This window comes from Erpetoichthys calabaricus, chromosome 17, assembly GCF_900747795.2.
Source record: "Erpetoichthys calabaricus chromosome 17, fErpCal1.3, whole genome shotgun sequence".
Lineage (NCBI taxonomy): Eukaryota > Metazoa > Chordata > Cladistia > Polypteriformes > Polypteridae > Erpetoichthys > Erpetoichthys calabaricus.
In genome coordinates, this window is record NC_041410.2 from 18,536,356 (window position 1) to 18,553,506 (window position 17,151).

A 17,151-nucleotide genomic window follows, 5' to 3' on the forward strand; every position below is an offset into this window, starting at 1 on the left:
TAAAGATAATTTAGAAGAGCAAATAAAAAAGCAAATTTATATTTATTAATGTTATTATGTGTTGTAATGCAAGAGATGATTATTTTTTAATATAAAATATGGTTCTTTATAAAACAAATAAAAATACTGATTTTTGCTGGCCTTAATCCTGTCATATAATGACAACAAGAAATATAAAGTCAATTTAGAAAACTTGATGCTGCTTAAAATGTAACCTTTGGATGGTTATTTAAAACATATAGTGAGTGTCTATATATACACTAATTACACTTGAGCTATACATATAGTTTATGTGTATGCATTTGATGAAATAGGACCTGCATATACCATACACATACTGTATACTGCACCTCCGCGTCACACGTAAATTTACTTTATACAGTTGCTTCTGCAAATGTGCACTGTGTGTGTGTGTATTTTATATTATATATTTTATAATTACACTTTTATAATTATATATTATAAAATAATATCTTTTATATTATACACACACACACATCTTTCAAGGCTTTAATCAGGTAGGAACTGGGATAGCAGAGAACTGGGTGATACAGATGCAGACCCAAGGATGACAGCAGAGTGGCACTCTGACATCACTTCCACTATAAACCTGGAGGCCCAATCCCTTCCAGCCTGCTGACTAAATAAGAAGCACTATAATGGTGGTGGTGGAACTAATGCCCCAAAAGTGCTTTACTAAAGTTTATAATCAGACCACAATGGTTCTGACATTTGTTTCACTTTATTTTACAACAACCATTAAAGAGAGCCAAAACCTTGGACCTTAACCCTGTTTCTCTTGTGTCCTTTGTATTCCTCTCTCTTTCTATTATATATATATATATATTATATATATATACTGTATATATATATATATATATATATATATATATATATATATATATATATTATATATATATACTGTATATATATATATATATATACTGTATATATATATATATATATATATATATTATATAAAAAAATTTTGGGTCGAGACGTCATCATCTCAGGGAGGCACTTTGAAGTCCCGCGAGACTACTTGTACGTCACACCCTACTTACAAACAATTTCTCAGAGACACTTTAACGTCCCGAGAGACAAGGAAGTGAGACAAAGGGACAGCTGCTGTACAGGCTTTTAAATGACATGCAGGACACGCAGCTCAGTAGCAACAGCTGCAAGCCAGCAGCCGATTCGTCCACATCTCCTTAGCGTGCATTCAGTGTGTATATATATATATTATATATATATATACACATACATATACACACACACACACATATACATACATACACAGACATACATACAATTGGGCTATTTTTCATGAAATACTGTCTATATTTCATATACAAATCTATATCTACATATCTATCTATATAGATATATCTATAATAATCTATATACCTATGCACACACACTATACACTGCAAATGTCTGTGCATACATATATATCTATTTATTTATTCATACATAAACATTATTTATTTGTATATAGTGAATGTCTGTGTAAAAACGCACACTCACACAAAAAAAAAGAAACAAGAAAAAACAGTTTACATGACTTATTAATGCCTCTTCTTCAAACAAATCCACCAGCTGATTACGGTGGTGTCTGCAAGTTCAAGTGCTCATACATTCAGATCATCTAACAAGTTGTCAGGTTACGCCTCATGTGCATTAGCTACCATGTTAGAAAATCTGTGATAGAAATTCTGGTATCATCACATTTTTAGCCCACCACACCTACATGCAAATCACAAAAATGGAACAGCCAGATCTCACACCTTGTCACTGTCTTTGGTTTCATGAAAGGAACCCATCTTAATAACATGAAGCAGATAAAAGAAGCTTAAAGCGGACAACCTAAAAAACACAAAGTGTGGAAGAAGAGACGGATGGGACCAGTCTAATGGGCATAATCTTCAAATTGTGCGAGCATTTAATAATGAAAATTTTTCTTATACAGTCCCATTTCTTTCTTTCTTTCTTTTTTAACAATATTCTGCCTATTTTTTATCCATACACAAACACAACCAAATACAAACATGTGCAATGTGTCCAAAAAAATAAGGGAATAATTTCAACATGTTAGTCTAGAGCACCAAAAATAAAATGTGCCTCGGAAGTTGGCATTATAATGAATTGCTGGCATATCCATAAAGGAGTAGAAAAAAAATAATGTTCACATTTTAGTCATCTGTGTAATATTAATAAAATAATTATCTTTGTGTAGTATTTACTGAGTTATGATGTTATGTTTCTCAGTTGTTATGATGTATATATATATATATACATATACATATATATATACATATATATATACATATACATATATACATACATATATACATACATATATATACATACATATATATATATATCTACATATACATATATATATATACATATACATATATACATATACAGTATATACATATACATACATACACACACACAAATATACATATATATACATATTCATGTACATATAAATATATACACACACATCTTTATATGCATGACTTTGATTCTGAGTGTGATTAAAGAGATCTGAAAATGGGAAGAGACAGCCAGACAGATAGGAAATGTGCTATATAAGATTCATAGACAGCATGATAGGTAGATATTTATATACACACACACACACATACATATACATTTTAAAATCTGCTTAATCCAGTTCAGGGTCATGGAGTGACAAATCTCATTTCTCAGCAGCATACGAAAGACAGCAGCCAACACAACAAACATACATAATAAAGACAAACAGATATGCCTACACAAACGCATGAACTGTCTGTATATAAATATTTTTTATATATATTTACATACAGTGTTTGTGTGTTACCTATAATATACATATAGATTTACAACTTGTACCCAAAAGTATACAATGCGAGTATGTATATATTATATATATATTATATATATATATATATATATATATATATATATATATATAAATAACTACATATACAGTATATATATATATATATATATATATATATATATATATATATAAATGCATACATAGTCACACATCTATAATAGATTTGTGAATTTCCCCTTGGGATTAATAAAGTATCTATCTATCTAGATACACACACATACAAAACACACTGTTCTGTGTGTGTGTGTGTGTGTATGTATGTATATGTATATGCACACACTATATATATATATATAGATAGACAGACAGACAGTCCATGTGTTTGTGTGTGTGTATCTAAATACATACACACACACACACACACACAAAGCCCTACATGCGTCCATACATATATGCACACACACAGACGCTATATTGGACACATGGTAAGAACGTCACCAACATCATCATCATCATCATCATTACCTGCAGGCAATGTGCCAAAGTGATAAAATCCACCCTAAAGGAGAACAGCGAGCCCTGTGCCTGTGGACAGCATTAACAAACGCGCTCTTTGCATTCTTAGGCAAAGGAAGTTATTTCTATATTTTACTGTTGTTTCTTTCCAAATTAATGCACTGGAATGCAGTAAATCTTTCCTAAAATATTCCTCCAAGCACATTTTGTTTTTTTCTGTTTAGGATGGCACTTCTCACTGGACAAATGTGATGCGTCCAGATTCTGATACAGTGTGCTATACATCTTTCACATAGATAAGTACAAAAAGAAGAAGAAAAAAACAATTAACCCAACATTTCCACAGTAGCCTGGTCCTTGCTCTCCAGCCAGTCAAACCCTGTGGAGTTCACAGACTCACTGCATATCTGTTGGAAAAATGGATCATTCTTTAATTCCTCCAGTGTCGAGTCTTCAAACTGTCCCTGCTGACGACTGGGGTCAAACAGTAGATTGGTATCTAAAGTGTTCAGATCACTGATGCTGCTTGAAAGCTCCGAGGATAACCTGATATCACTGGAAAAATCAGATGCAGCAGCACCGACCTCCGACACCACCTGGCTCACAAGCTGTGAGCTCGGGTTAAGGCTGTCATCTCCCAGGAGGTCCTTGACAGTGTTGTTGAAGTCTAGCTCTTGTTCACTTGCCTGTTGCTGCGTCTGTGGTTGCACCTGCTGCTCCTGTTCCTCCCCAATATCTGATTGTGCTTGTATTTCCCCAGAAGAAAAATTCACATGTTCATTTCGGTTATTTTTCATGAGGTAACCTGGCTTCTGAAATTCATAGACTGAAGGGCTGGGGCTCATCATGGTTTGGTGGTTGGCGTTCGCAAAGCTGGGTGTGGTTTCTAAAATCTGGGTGAGATTCATCCGAGCAGTGTAATTGGAAGGCAGATTATTAATGCCTAAACCACGAACGGCATCATCGTTGTCAGAGTCCATCTTGCTCAACAAGACGTTAGTGATTTTCTTGCTGTTATTCTGTTTGGGAATCGAAGGTACGGCTGTCTGCATCATCACATTTAATGGGACTGACTGACTCCGTTGTGCCATGTTGCTAGCGCTCCCATCTGTTTGACTGTTGTTGAAGATATTAAGGACTTCTGGAGTCACAGGAGTATTGAAGGGGTTGACGCTGGTCCGTGGGAGATTAGCGACTGGGTAGACCGTGCTGCCACTCAAATTCCGTTGACGCACAGCCGGGCTTACGCTGCGACAGCGAAAACTGCTGCTGGCGGAGGAAGTGTTTGTCCCTTTGATGTCCAAGGGGGCTGGAACTGCAAACCCTTCCTCTTTGGTGTTTGCCATAGATGCTACTTGGTGCTGAACTGGGGAAATTGAGGTCAAGCGACTAAAATGTGCATCCTGATGCTTTGGCTGGACCTGATAGGATTGTCCTGGTATGGCGAAGGCGTGTGGCTTTCTGAAGTGATCGTCTACCAAATCCTGATAGCTGGGGAGAATTCCAATGGGGTTGTTCGAGATGGCGGAGCTTCCTACACTATTGTACCCATTGTTCATCCACTCCAACTTGGCCTTATCAGGATGCGTGGCCATAGGCCTCTGCATTGGCTTAACGGGGCTGCTGGAAACAATACTAGCATCATGGTAAGCATTGATGCTTGAATTTATAGGTGTGAAAGCAAAAGGATTCCTGCAGTCCACAGGACTTGGGGGAACACTACTGCTGCAATTGGAGTGAGGCGTGCCAATTGGCGTTTGCCGACTACTCCCTAGAGCGCTGTCAACTGGAGTTGTTGGAGCCATCCTTGAACAGGGACTCTCCCGGGATAAGCCCTGGCCTCCACCCATCATTTCTGAAGTGGGCGTTTGAGTGGGAGTGGGTGTAGGTGTCATATTAGGAGTAGGCGTGTGGATTGGAGTGCTGCTGCTGTGACCCGAGTGATAGAAAGAAGTTCCTGCTTGTTGTGAGGACATCATTCCTCCTTGGGGTACTGCCGACTGACCCTGCAGTGACATCCCCAAGCAACTGCCATAAGACTGAGAGTTATTGTTCATTTTCATTTGCTCCTCCATTAATACTAACTCGTCCACAATACTGTCTTGGGTAATCTCATCATCAAACGGAAAAAGGCTTTCATTTGGCTGTGATCCAGAGAACTCGGCCATGTCGGGATGCAGAGATAACTGAGCAGAGCCCTGGAGCTGTTCGATATCTGTAGCCTGAGTTATGAGCTGGGTGTACGCTTGCTGCTGCATCCCTTCAAGCTGTTCCCACACGGATTTCTGCAGACTGTTTACATCGGCACTTTCAAGCATGTCAGAGTCAGAGGGGGCCAGAGGAGGATTAATGGCGATATGCTGAAGTAACGTCTGATTGGAGCTGTCCCCTGGGGTTATGCTGGTATCCACAATGGATGATGGGCTTCCCTCTTGTTTCATGCCAACATCGTGTGCAGATGGAGGTTTTACGACTCTCTGAAAGTCACTTGCGTGCGTTGGTTGTATGTCAGAAAGCGGGTGAGCCAAAATTCTCGTTGCAACCAAGGAGTTGAGCTTCACAGTCACCTTCCCGGTTGCAGCTGCTGGTACACATTCAGGTTTGGCCTTGGCCATCTTCTTCACCGTTGCAGTGACTGCTGCCTTTGATCCTTCCAGGCATCCGACAGACTGCTGGCTAATGACCACTTTTTTCACAGGTGGTGCTTGAGACTCGGAGGCAGAGCCTGTAGAGCGCTTTCTAGGGCACTTGGGAACAGAACTGGCTTCCTTCGGCAAATCAGCTGCATTGCAATTCGATGCTGATGTCATGCTGGTGTTCTGGTTTGAAATTGCAACAAAGAAAGTGCTTGCATGATTATTGCTCTCAGCAGAGGATGCCACAGTGTTGTTCAAAAGGGACTTTGCATCACATTTGGTCCTCATCCCTTCTACTCTGACCTCACTGTCTTCTTCGGAACCCCTGGCCTGCACAGCAGGATCTATAGCCGTTAGTTTCATGCACATCTCGTTGGTATCCTTTTGATTGTTTGGTGCCTCCTGAGTTAAGACCAGGCCATCTGTGCTGAGGGTTTGGTTGTCATCAGTTATGGCTTCGGGCTCCATTTTAATTTCGATAGTAGGTGTGGTGGCCTCATTGTGAGACCTTGCTGCCGGAGACTGAAGAGAGACACAGGAACCGTTTTTGAGATGTGGGCCTGCCCTGGACTCCTCACTTGCCCCTGCTCCATTGTTGCCAGCAGAGGCAGGTCTAAGTGCAGCTCCACTGTTGCTGGGGGCTAATGATATTGCTGTCATTTTTACCACGTTTACTGAACTCACATGCGAAGTAGGCATAACAGTTTTAATAGGACTGTTGGTGATGAGCACTGTGGTAGGAGACCGAAGAGTGAGAGCGCTGGTAGCAGATGGTTTCGGAAGGATCTGGGCGTAACGATGCCGAGCTGAACGATCTCCAACTGGGCTGGCTGGGATGTTTTGAGGAGTCCGGGGTGGCTGCTTCACAGACTGCATGTGCTGAGCAACTACTTGAAAGTTTACAGGAACAACTTTTCCTTCAGGTGTGCTGACTGGACTGGGTGAGGTTACCAGCTGGGTGTTTCTTTGCACCTAGACAGAGAGAGAGAGGAAAAAAAAAGAAGTTCAAGATTAATATGAAAGTAAACTCTAAAATGAAACTGAGCAGAAGAAAAGCAACTTCAACATGAGGGAAAAAAACAACTTCCTTAGGTACACTTTGGTTTCAGAAATAATCCTAGTTGGGTACCATCATTTCCTTGCAAACGTGAAAGATGAGGGCCGAAACGTGAAATTTTAGCAGGCAAGTTATAATAATGAGCTCCCTTTGTATTTTGACCACAAGCTAATAGCACTACATCTCAGTGACCGTGGGCAAGCATATAGCACATCTCATCTTGCCGATGGAAATAACTGCAGTGGAGATATTCCACCATCCACAATCCCACCCAACAATATGAACACTTTGCCAGCACAACCTCAAAAGATATCAGACTTTCTAAAGTGTCTAACAACCAAGTTTATGCCCAGTCTTGTTAGGTCAGTCTGGCCTATCTTCTATGTTGAGAAACTAGTATTGTGCGGATTTTCAAAAGCAGCTTAAGGTCATGTCACATTACTAAACTTTTGTGGCGATTTTCAGTTGCTTCATTTTCTTTACATAATCTTAGGGAGTCACCAGAAGACGTGGAGCTCTCCTGTGACTTCCAGTCGTCTACCATGACCCAGCAACTTAGTCCAGGCAGTCCATGGTTTTGGCTACTTCCACACTATTATGTTTTCGTTTAAAAACGGTATTTTTAAACAAAAATTAACTTCATCCACACTAGCTTTTTCATATAATTTACAAAAGTATCTTCTTCTGCAATAAAACAACATATGACGTTGTTGTCTGCCTACACTGGTCACATATGCACACGCTACGGATGTCTCAACAAAAGCCGGTGATTCTTGAAAGGAAGCTAACGCCACCCGTCATGGGGTTTATCTCAGAACTATAGCAACTGGTAAATTATTTTCCTTTTGTGATATGCATGCAGTACTCAAACTGTACAAAAACATAAATTTGGATTCATACAGGTAAGTAACATAACACGTGCTATGGAAAGCAACTCCTCAATATCTGCTATGTTGGAATTATGTTTTTTCTGTCATGAAGGGTGACCGATCAATCAGAGAATGAGCAGGATCCCGGGACACAAATAACCATGAAAAAAGCAGAGCATGAATCGAGGCTGCATTTTCGAAAAAACTGTGTTTTTGCCCATCCACACAACAACACTGAGGCTGCGTTTTCAAAAGTACAGTGGAACCTCGGTTCACGAATGTCTCGGAACACGTACAAATCAGTTTACGACCAAAAAGTTTGCCAAACTTTTGCATCTGTTCACGACCACACAGTCGGTATACGAACAAGCCAGTTTTCCTTTCGGTTTGTATGTGTTCAGTCTCTCCCTGTGCATTTCCTGTGCAGCGAGCAAAAGAGAGAGCGAGAGAGTGCGACACACACACGAGAGAGAGACGCACACACACACAGGCGCGCGAGAGAGACACACACACACTCACAGGCACACGCGAGAGAGAGAGACACACACACAGGCAGCGCGAGACAGAGAGCTGGATGCATAAGGTAGAGAAGGCTGTTAAAGAATGCACTGGGCTTGTTTTTGTTTTCACTTCTGTTTACAGCGATCGGTTCGTAGCCTGCATTGTTGCAATGTTACTTTTCTTGGTGGTTTATTAAATTACGGAATTTTTTCAAATGTTCATTTTTTTCCCTGTGCTTAAAACTCATTAAAAAAAAGTGTTTTTAGCCAGCGGTTGGTAGCGCTATAGCGTGAACTATTGCAGTGTTAGTTTTCTCTGTTGTTCAAGGTTTTCTCAGTGTTATTCAATGTTTTTACATTTAGTTTACTATTACGCTGTGCATTTTATGGTTTAATTAACTTTATTTGTGTTTAAAAATAAAAAAAAATATATATATTTACATGCAGTTCGTATAGTCTGGAACGGATTAATTGTATTTACATACAATCCTATGGGGGAAATTAGTTCACGACCAAATTGGGTTACGACCAGAGTTTTGGAACGAATTATGGTCATGAACCGAGGTTCCACTGTATATGTTTTCGGAAATCTCCTTTTTTGGGGGGATGAAAATGGTGGGGCAGTGTAGATGAAAGATGAAAACTGAAACTAATGTCTGCGTATGGATGGGGTCTTAGTTTTAAGTTGTACGGGCAGTCTTGTGTGTGTATGAGAGCTGACAAGCGCCGAGTATCCACCTTGAAGTACAATGCATATAATGTAGCACGAGGAATAAGGAACAGAGGTGTTTTGGACTTCATAAACAGAAGAATCGTCTGACTGATACAAAATGGAATAAATGATTTAAAAAAAAAAAAAAACGTTTGCAGCTGAACTCGGCATACAAGTAAAGCCTGTGCATGTCCACCAAGCTCATGATACTTTGAAAATGAGAAACTGTGCTGGAAAGTCGTTACACATTTATTTTGTCATATCTTACAATTTCTAATCTTGTAATCTGACATACTTGGCTGATAAATTCAGCAATTGAAGTCATCAAGTTTGACATCCCTTACAACTAGAAGTCATGTAATGCAACATTGACTTTACTTTTCAAACGGAAATTAGGGCAACTAAATGGCTAAAGTAACAGACTTCAAACTAAAATGTCCCTACCTGAGCCAGCCATTTAGTTTACCTGTTCTACATCTATAAAAAAAAAGTTGACCAATTTCAAAAATAGATGGAAAAATGTTGGACATTTTAAAAATCATAATTTTGGGTGGTTAACTTACAGCAAGATATAACAAATTCCTTGCTGAATTTGTCCTGAAAACATGAGTATTTACAGTGCTTTGGCCAGACTCAACAACCATTAGGTCAGACAGTAAGATCATATTCTAATGTTGGCTCTTTTGATCAAGACTATCCACTCCAGTGCTGTGAACAGAATGGCCAAGCTTACCATACTAACAACATGACAACAAATGTGGGCAATCAGCTTCACTTGCTCTGTTGTTCTGTTAAGCTGAAAACTTTATATTTTAGAATAAATGGCTAAGGGAGGGAAGGCGTTAGGTCTTTGGACACACATCATATTGCAGCGGTTCTCAAGTTCATTCCAGGGTCCCCTGTGGCTGCAGGTTTTTGTTCCAGCCAATTTCACAGTATGTCAATTTTATTTCTATTTGATTTGTTTGTTTCAAGGTATAAAAAGTTTAATTTTTTTTCTAAATCCTTAAATACTTTTTCATTTTCTTTTCATTTCACTTCATCTATGGATTGTAATCTCTTAAGTGAGCAGAGCAGACAGCATCAAAAACAATGAATGCTGAAGGGCAGCATTTTTAGTGTTACCCACTTGTCTGTTCATAAGCAAAAAATAGCTTAAATAACCAGAACAATAAAAGAAGAACAAAATGTTCATCAATTTTCAAACCCACTTATCCCAGTCAGGTTCACAGGTCAGCTGGAGTCTAACCCAGCAAGTGTCGGATGTAAGGCAGGAACAATCCCTGAGCAGGTAGCCAGTCCATCACAGTGTTGACATGCAGACACACACAATCATTCTGTAGAACAAATTTTGCAATGCCAGTCCACCTAACCTGCATGTATTTAGTCTGCTGTAGGAGGAAAATGGAGCACCTGGAGGAAACCCACACATACTTGGGAGGGAACATGCAAGCTCCATGTTGTAAGCACCTGAAGTGCGAACCCCCAGTCTTTTTTGCTGAAAGGCAGCAGCGCTAGCACTGTGTCACCATGTCACACAGAATCTTACGCATCTAACACAAATTTCTGTCTCATTCAGTAAACTAGTTTCTAATTTCAGGATTGACACACACACAACAAAAATAACAGCCTGCTTAATTACAGAGTCCATTTAAAAGCAACACGTTGGTTGGGATAAACTCTGCAGTGACATGGGTCCCCCTGGACTGAACTCAAGAGCTACTGGTGTATTACAACTCGCATTATTGTCAGTTTTAATGCTCTACTGCTGTATGGAGTTAGAAATGCTTGCTGCAACATAACGCTGTTGTTGCCAAATAAAACTGAAGTACTGTAACATGCCTTAATCTGTGGTATAGATGTGATGCAAAATTTTAAAAATACCTGGCACTTGTCATTATTATTTTATGTCAGGTAAGAACACACAAACAGGGGCTAACATGTGGATTTGTTGTTGGTATTAGTCAAATTATTATTCATCCTATAAAGATTCTAGTAATTATGACACGAAGTACAGAGCAAAAGTCATATACATCTGTAAATTCCAATACAACTCGGAGTCCTGCCATGTGCAAAAGTTCGCTGATGACACTGCTATCGTGGGCTGTATCAGGAATGGGCTGGAGGAGGAGTATAGGGACCTAATCAATGACTTTGTTAAATGGTGCGACTCAAACCACCTACACCTGAACACCAGCAAAACCAAAGAGCTGGTGGTGGATTTTAGGAGGCCCAGACCCCTCATAGACCCAGTGATCATCAAAGGTGACTGTGTGCAGATGGTGCAGACCTATAAATATCTGGGAGTGCAGCTGGATGATAAATTAGACTGGACTGCCAATACTGATGCGCTGTGCAAGAAAGGACAGAGCCAGTTATACTTACTTAGAAGGCTGGCTTCCTTCAACATCTGCAATAAGATGCTGCAGATGTTCTATCAAACAGTTGTGGCGAGCGCCCTCTTCTACGCAGTGGTGTGCTGGGGAGGCAGCATTAAGAGGAAAGACGCCTCACGCCTGGACAAACTGGTGAGGATGGCAGGCTCTATTGTAGGCATGGAGCTGGACAGTTTGACATCTGTGGCAGAGCGAAGGGCGCTGAGCAGGCTCCTATCAATTATGGAGAATCCACTGCATCCACTAAACAGGATCATCTCCAGATAGAAGAGCAGCTTCAGAGACAGACTGCTGTCACTGTCCTGCTCCACTGACAGACTGAGGAGATCGTCCCTCCCCCAAACTATGCGACTCTTTAATTCCACCCGGGGGGGTAAACGTTAACATTTAACATTATACAAAGTTATTGTCTGTTTTTTCACCTGCATTATTATCATTCTTTAATTTAATATTATTTATTGTATCAGTATGCTGCTGCTGAAGAATGTGAATTTCCCATTGGGATTAATAAAGTATCTATCTATCTATCTATCTATCTATCTATCTATCTATCTATCTATCTATCTATCTATCTATCTATCTATCTATCTATCTATCTATCTATCTATCTAAATTAAATACAGCTAATCATGAAGAGGAAAAATTAATATGAACTAAAATTTAAAATTACATTAAAGACACGATGAGGCAAAAGCAAGAACATACCAGTGTCTTATATTCAGCATGCATGGTAACCATTTGTTCTCTTATACTAGAATGTGCAGTAGTGCACATGGAGGGGAAGACACTGGATTTAAAATCCCAAGGCTGCCGGGCTGAGTTCCTACTTCTCACTGACTATGTGATCTCAAGCAAATCTTTTTACCTTCCTGTGCTCCAAATGTAAAATAAAATACAGTGGATTCAGAAAGTATTCAGACCCCTTCACTTTCTGCACACTTTATTTTATTATAGAAGTATAAAACTGTAATTTTAACTTGCTTTGAATGAATGCAGTCAGGAAAATAAATGCATGCAATGCACTGTGAACTTCCTGGGATAGCTGAAATGTGTCACACAACCCTTTTGAAATGTTATGCTGGTACTTTAGCAAAGCAAAAAAATACTAAACGAATATGCTCATATGGGTTTTGTTAAAGTACCAGGCATTTTATTCAGATACTTTAGGTAACAGCATGATAAAAAGTATAGTACCGTGATGGGACTGGGGACGGCTGCCACCACAATGCCAATTGTGGGCTGAGGTGAGAGGAGTGCAGGGCTCCTGCTGGGGATACTTGGGACACCTCCAGGTGTTGACACTTCTGCTCGCCTATTCTGGGGCTCGCCTGGCAGCGGAGAGTGCAGTTTCTGCTCTTGCTGCTTCTTCTGAATTTTGCGCTGTAGCTGCTGCTTGGCATCGATTGAGGGCGACGGCAAAGTCTTAACTTGTGGTTGGAACGTGTTGGTTTCTGCTGTAGGAACAAATGCTGAGGCTTGCGTTGGCGTTTTCATCCCTGTTAAGGAATAAAGCATTTACAGTGACAAATAGTAAGAAATGAACATATTTCACAAGAAATCAAGAACAGCCATGAATACTGGACATGCGTTTGAGTTTTAATTACATGAGGCATCCTGAAGCTGATAGTCTCTAGATAAATGTTTTCACTTCATCTGCAAGTTACATGGGATACTCTGAAATATATTCAAATCTAAGTGGCCATTTACAAATAAAGATAACAACAATTCAAGTTTAGATAACACAAATACTGTATGTATGTATGTATGAGCACTCAAAAAATTGGAATAATTTTTAGTGATTATCCAGCTGTTCATTTAACAAAACCTATCTAATTTAAAAACAGGGTCTTGGCCAAGGAGAAAGTGCTGGATATTCATCAGACCACTAGGACAGCATTTTTTCACTTAAGAAACATAGCAAAAGTTAGACCTCTTATATCACTGAAAGATGCTGAGAAATTAGTTCACGCGTTTGTTTTCAGTCAACTAGATTACTGTAACGCACTCCTCTCAGGACTACCCAACAAAGACATAAATCGTTTGCAACTAGTGCAGAATGCAGCTCCTAGAATCCTAACTAGGAAAAGAAAATCCGAGCACATTTCTCCAGTTTTGATGTCACTACACTGGTTACCGGTGTCATTCATGTGATTCTGCTTACGGTTTATAAAGCCTTAAATAATCTCGCTCCATCTTATATATCGGAATGTCTGACATCTTATATTCCAAATTGTAACCTTAGATCTTCAAATGAGTGTCTCCTTAGAATTCCAAGAGCAAAACTTAAAAGAAGTGGTGAGGTGGCCTTCTGCTGTTATGCACCTAAAATCTGGAATAGCCTGCCAATAGGAATTCGCCAGGCTGATACAGTGGAGCACTTTAAAAAACTGCTGAAAACACATTATTTTAACATGGCTTTCTCATAACTTCACTGTAATTTAATCCTGATACTCTGTATATCCAATTCATTATAATAACTATTCATGGTGGCTCTAAAATCCGTACTAACCCCTACTCTCTCTTCTTGTTCTTTTTCTGGTTTCTGGCCACCACCATCTACTCAAAGCACCGTGATGTTCCAACAGTGATGGATTAAAAGCCAGAAGTCTGCATGACCATCATCATCAAGTCCTTCCGTGAGAACCTTAAATACAAAGAGGACTATTTCATTTTTGTTAGGTAGAATGCCCAGAGGGGACTGGGTGGTCTCGTGGCCTGGAACCCCTGCAGATTTTTTTTTTCTCTACAGCCTTCTGGAGTTTTTTTTGTTTTTGTTTTGTTTTTCTGTCCTCATGGCCATCAGACCTTATTTCATTCTTTGTTATTTACTATTGCCTAATGTTATTTTTATTTTTTTTATAAACTTTTTTTTATTCATCATGTAAAGCACTTTGAGCTACACCACTTGTATGAAAATGTTCTATATAAATACACGTTGTTGTTGCTACTTTTCCACATACAGTCGACCCTTGATATATGACCGGCCTGACATGCGAACAACTTGATTTACGACCAAAATTTTTGTTTTGATTTACGACCAACATCTTGCATTATGACCCGAATGCGGTCACGTGTATCCGCTTGCGCAATTGTAAACAAACAACCGAGAGCGTTAGTAAGCGTCAGTCGGAGCCCAGATACATGTGTTTGTGGACGTAATTTCGGTCATTGCAGTGATTTACCTATATATATAATTCACTAAGACCATGCAAGCAAGACACATAATTGCTAAGGAAGGAAGAGAAGGTAACGAAGGTAAAGAAAGCGATCACAATCGAAACGAAGAAGGAAATTGTGTGGAAATATGAGAGTGCTGTTCATGTGACCGATCTCGCTAATATGTACAGCATGTCGAAATTCACCATCTCGACAATTTTACAAAGAAAAGATTTGCATAAGGAGGTTCCTTCTAAACAACCACCTTACGTTTCATTCTCCTCCTCCTCCTTTCCTGCAGCCCAAAGATGTCAAATTAAATGGTGAGTACAGTATGAAATTGTTGTTTCTAGAATAGAATAGAATGCCTTTTATTGTCACTATACACATGTACAATGAGATTAAAAGCAGCTCCTTCAGTGCAGACATATGTGTAGAACACAACAAGTAAATTAACAGATAAACAAATGGTGTGAAAAGATGCAAAGAAGTTGCAAAAAAAAAAGTTCTGCATAGGGCTTGTATGGTTGTTTCTTTAGCCTTAGCATAACGCCGGATCTGCGGCCCCGCTTCTGCTTCCTTTCCCTCCTCCGTTTGCGTCGTCTCCTAGACCCGACAACAATCCACAGAGAGCCCACTGGTCTCGCTATGTTGTCTGGGATGTTGTGCGTGTGATGAAAAACACTCGAAACAGATGTCTGGCTCTGGACACTGATGTCAATAAGGTTCTGATAGGTGTAGCGGATGTTTGCCGAACCGATCGTGCACAAACAAGCAAGAAAAAAAAGTACAAAAACAACAAAAAAGTGCACTGAAAAGGAGAGCCCTGAGCTGCTGCGACCATGCGCGCCGCCATGCTCCTAGCTTAATCTAGCCTTCTTCTGGTAGGCTAGGCACTTTTTATAACTTTTTGGTTAGTACATTAGAAAAATTATTGGTGTTTTGGTAAATTATGCACATTATACAACCCTTTTTTATTATGAAAAGGTTAAGTAAGTGTTGCAGTGGGAGGTTCAGAACGCATTATGGGTATTTCCATTATTTCTTATGGGAAAAATAGTCTTGACTTACAACCAACTTGAGTTACAACCAGCCCTCACGAACGAATTAAGTTCATAAGTCAAGGGTCCACTGTAATCTCTAAACTTGTTCAGGTATTTTTCCCATGGTGACACTAATCCTTTCATCCCTGGGCAGAAAGCAATGGATGTCACAGCTTTCTGTACATCACCATCAAATGCAAATATTTTACCACGCAAATGATCCTCCAATAGGTCAAAGAGATGGAAGTCACTTGGTGCGACGTTCAGGGTGTGAGACGGGTGGTCCAACACTTTTAATGCAAAGCACCATGACAATAAAAGAGTGGTGCTAACAGTGTGTGGTCAGGCATTATCTGGCAGCAAGATGACACCACTGCAGATCAGCTCAGGTCATTTATGATGACTGACCTGTTACTCCCACTGTTATATGCGAAAATAGACACACCACTATGTTTGATCACATTCAACATATCCTGCCATGTTCAAGTTACACACGCAGCAATAATTTTATGACACCCCTCATGGCTCTAAACATAATCTCGTATTATGTATCTTTGATGCAACTGTCTGTTCTGAAAAGTCAATATTTAAAGAGATTTGTTACTTTTGTTTTTGAAATTCGTGAAAACAACTTTACATATAATTGTGTGGCCTATCAATATTAAAAATGAGACACCCCAACATTTACTAGAGCTATGAAGAATGTCTGTTATTTGGTTTATGAAATGTAATGCAGGACAGCTTTTACGAACCCAAGGTACTGTATGCTCCTCTGAGATTTTCTCTGTATTGATGTATTATGAGATTCCTTAGATCTTTTTTTTGTTAATTTCCACATTGAAGACAGAGTGCTTAAAATTTTAGGTTTGTTTCAAAATAAGTGGCTGTATATATCCTCTAGGTGTCAGAATCATACTTGTTATATCAACTCTTCTTATTTTTGTGTGCTTTGTATTGAGAGAGTTTGCCAAGTAACCTTGGTTTTAAGTAATAACTATTTTAACTTAGAATTTTAAATAGATACAACCTTTATCTTCTCCTTTTATTTATACAGATTCAGATAAATACAAAGTGTCAAAACAAAGCAAAAAGGGACCGCAACTAACTTAAAACATGAGTTAGAATTGTTTTCTACTTTGTTGCCCTGATGGCCTTGAGAGTATAAATGTCTGCCACCTAACAAATTCTCTCTCTGTAACTTAGAGGCCACCAAGTTTGCCTTTCCTATGAAAGCCGTGACCTCCGTGTGTTCCTGAGTGACAACTGTAGATGCCATGAGAGATTCCTGCATTGGGATTAGTCTATTAGCTGTGTAATGTTAGCAGTTTAACACCTTTTGGAATGACGCTGGATTAGCCTGACAGGATTCCTATTCTTATTGCTTTAAGCAGCCAGGCATTCTCTGCTGCATTTCAAAAAATTCAAAAGAAACA

At 39.4% G+C, this 17,151-nt stretch overlaps 1 protein-coding gene across 1 annotated transcript in view; it reads right to left on the reverse strand.

The window, feature by feature from the left end:
• Positions 1 to 3,198: 3,198 nt before the first annotated feature.
• The window catches only part of LOC114667589 (DNA-binding protein RFX7), a 149,833-nt gene continuing 135,880 nt past the window's right edge, over positions 3,199 to 17,151 (reverse strand). The window contains exons 8-9 of the mRNA XM_028822950.2: positions 12,714 to 13,015; positions 3,199 to 6,957 (exon numbers count right to left, since the gene is read on the reverse strand). Of these exons, the coding sequence (XP_028678783.1) occupies positions 3,676 to 6,957; positions 12,714 to 13,015 (3,584 nt within the window). The 3' untranslated portion in view covers positions 3,199 to 3,675. The remainder of the gene's footprint in view (positions 6,958 to 12,713; positions 13,016 to 17,151) is intronic.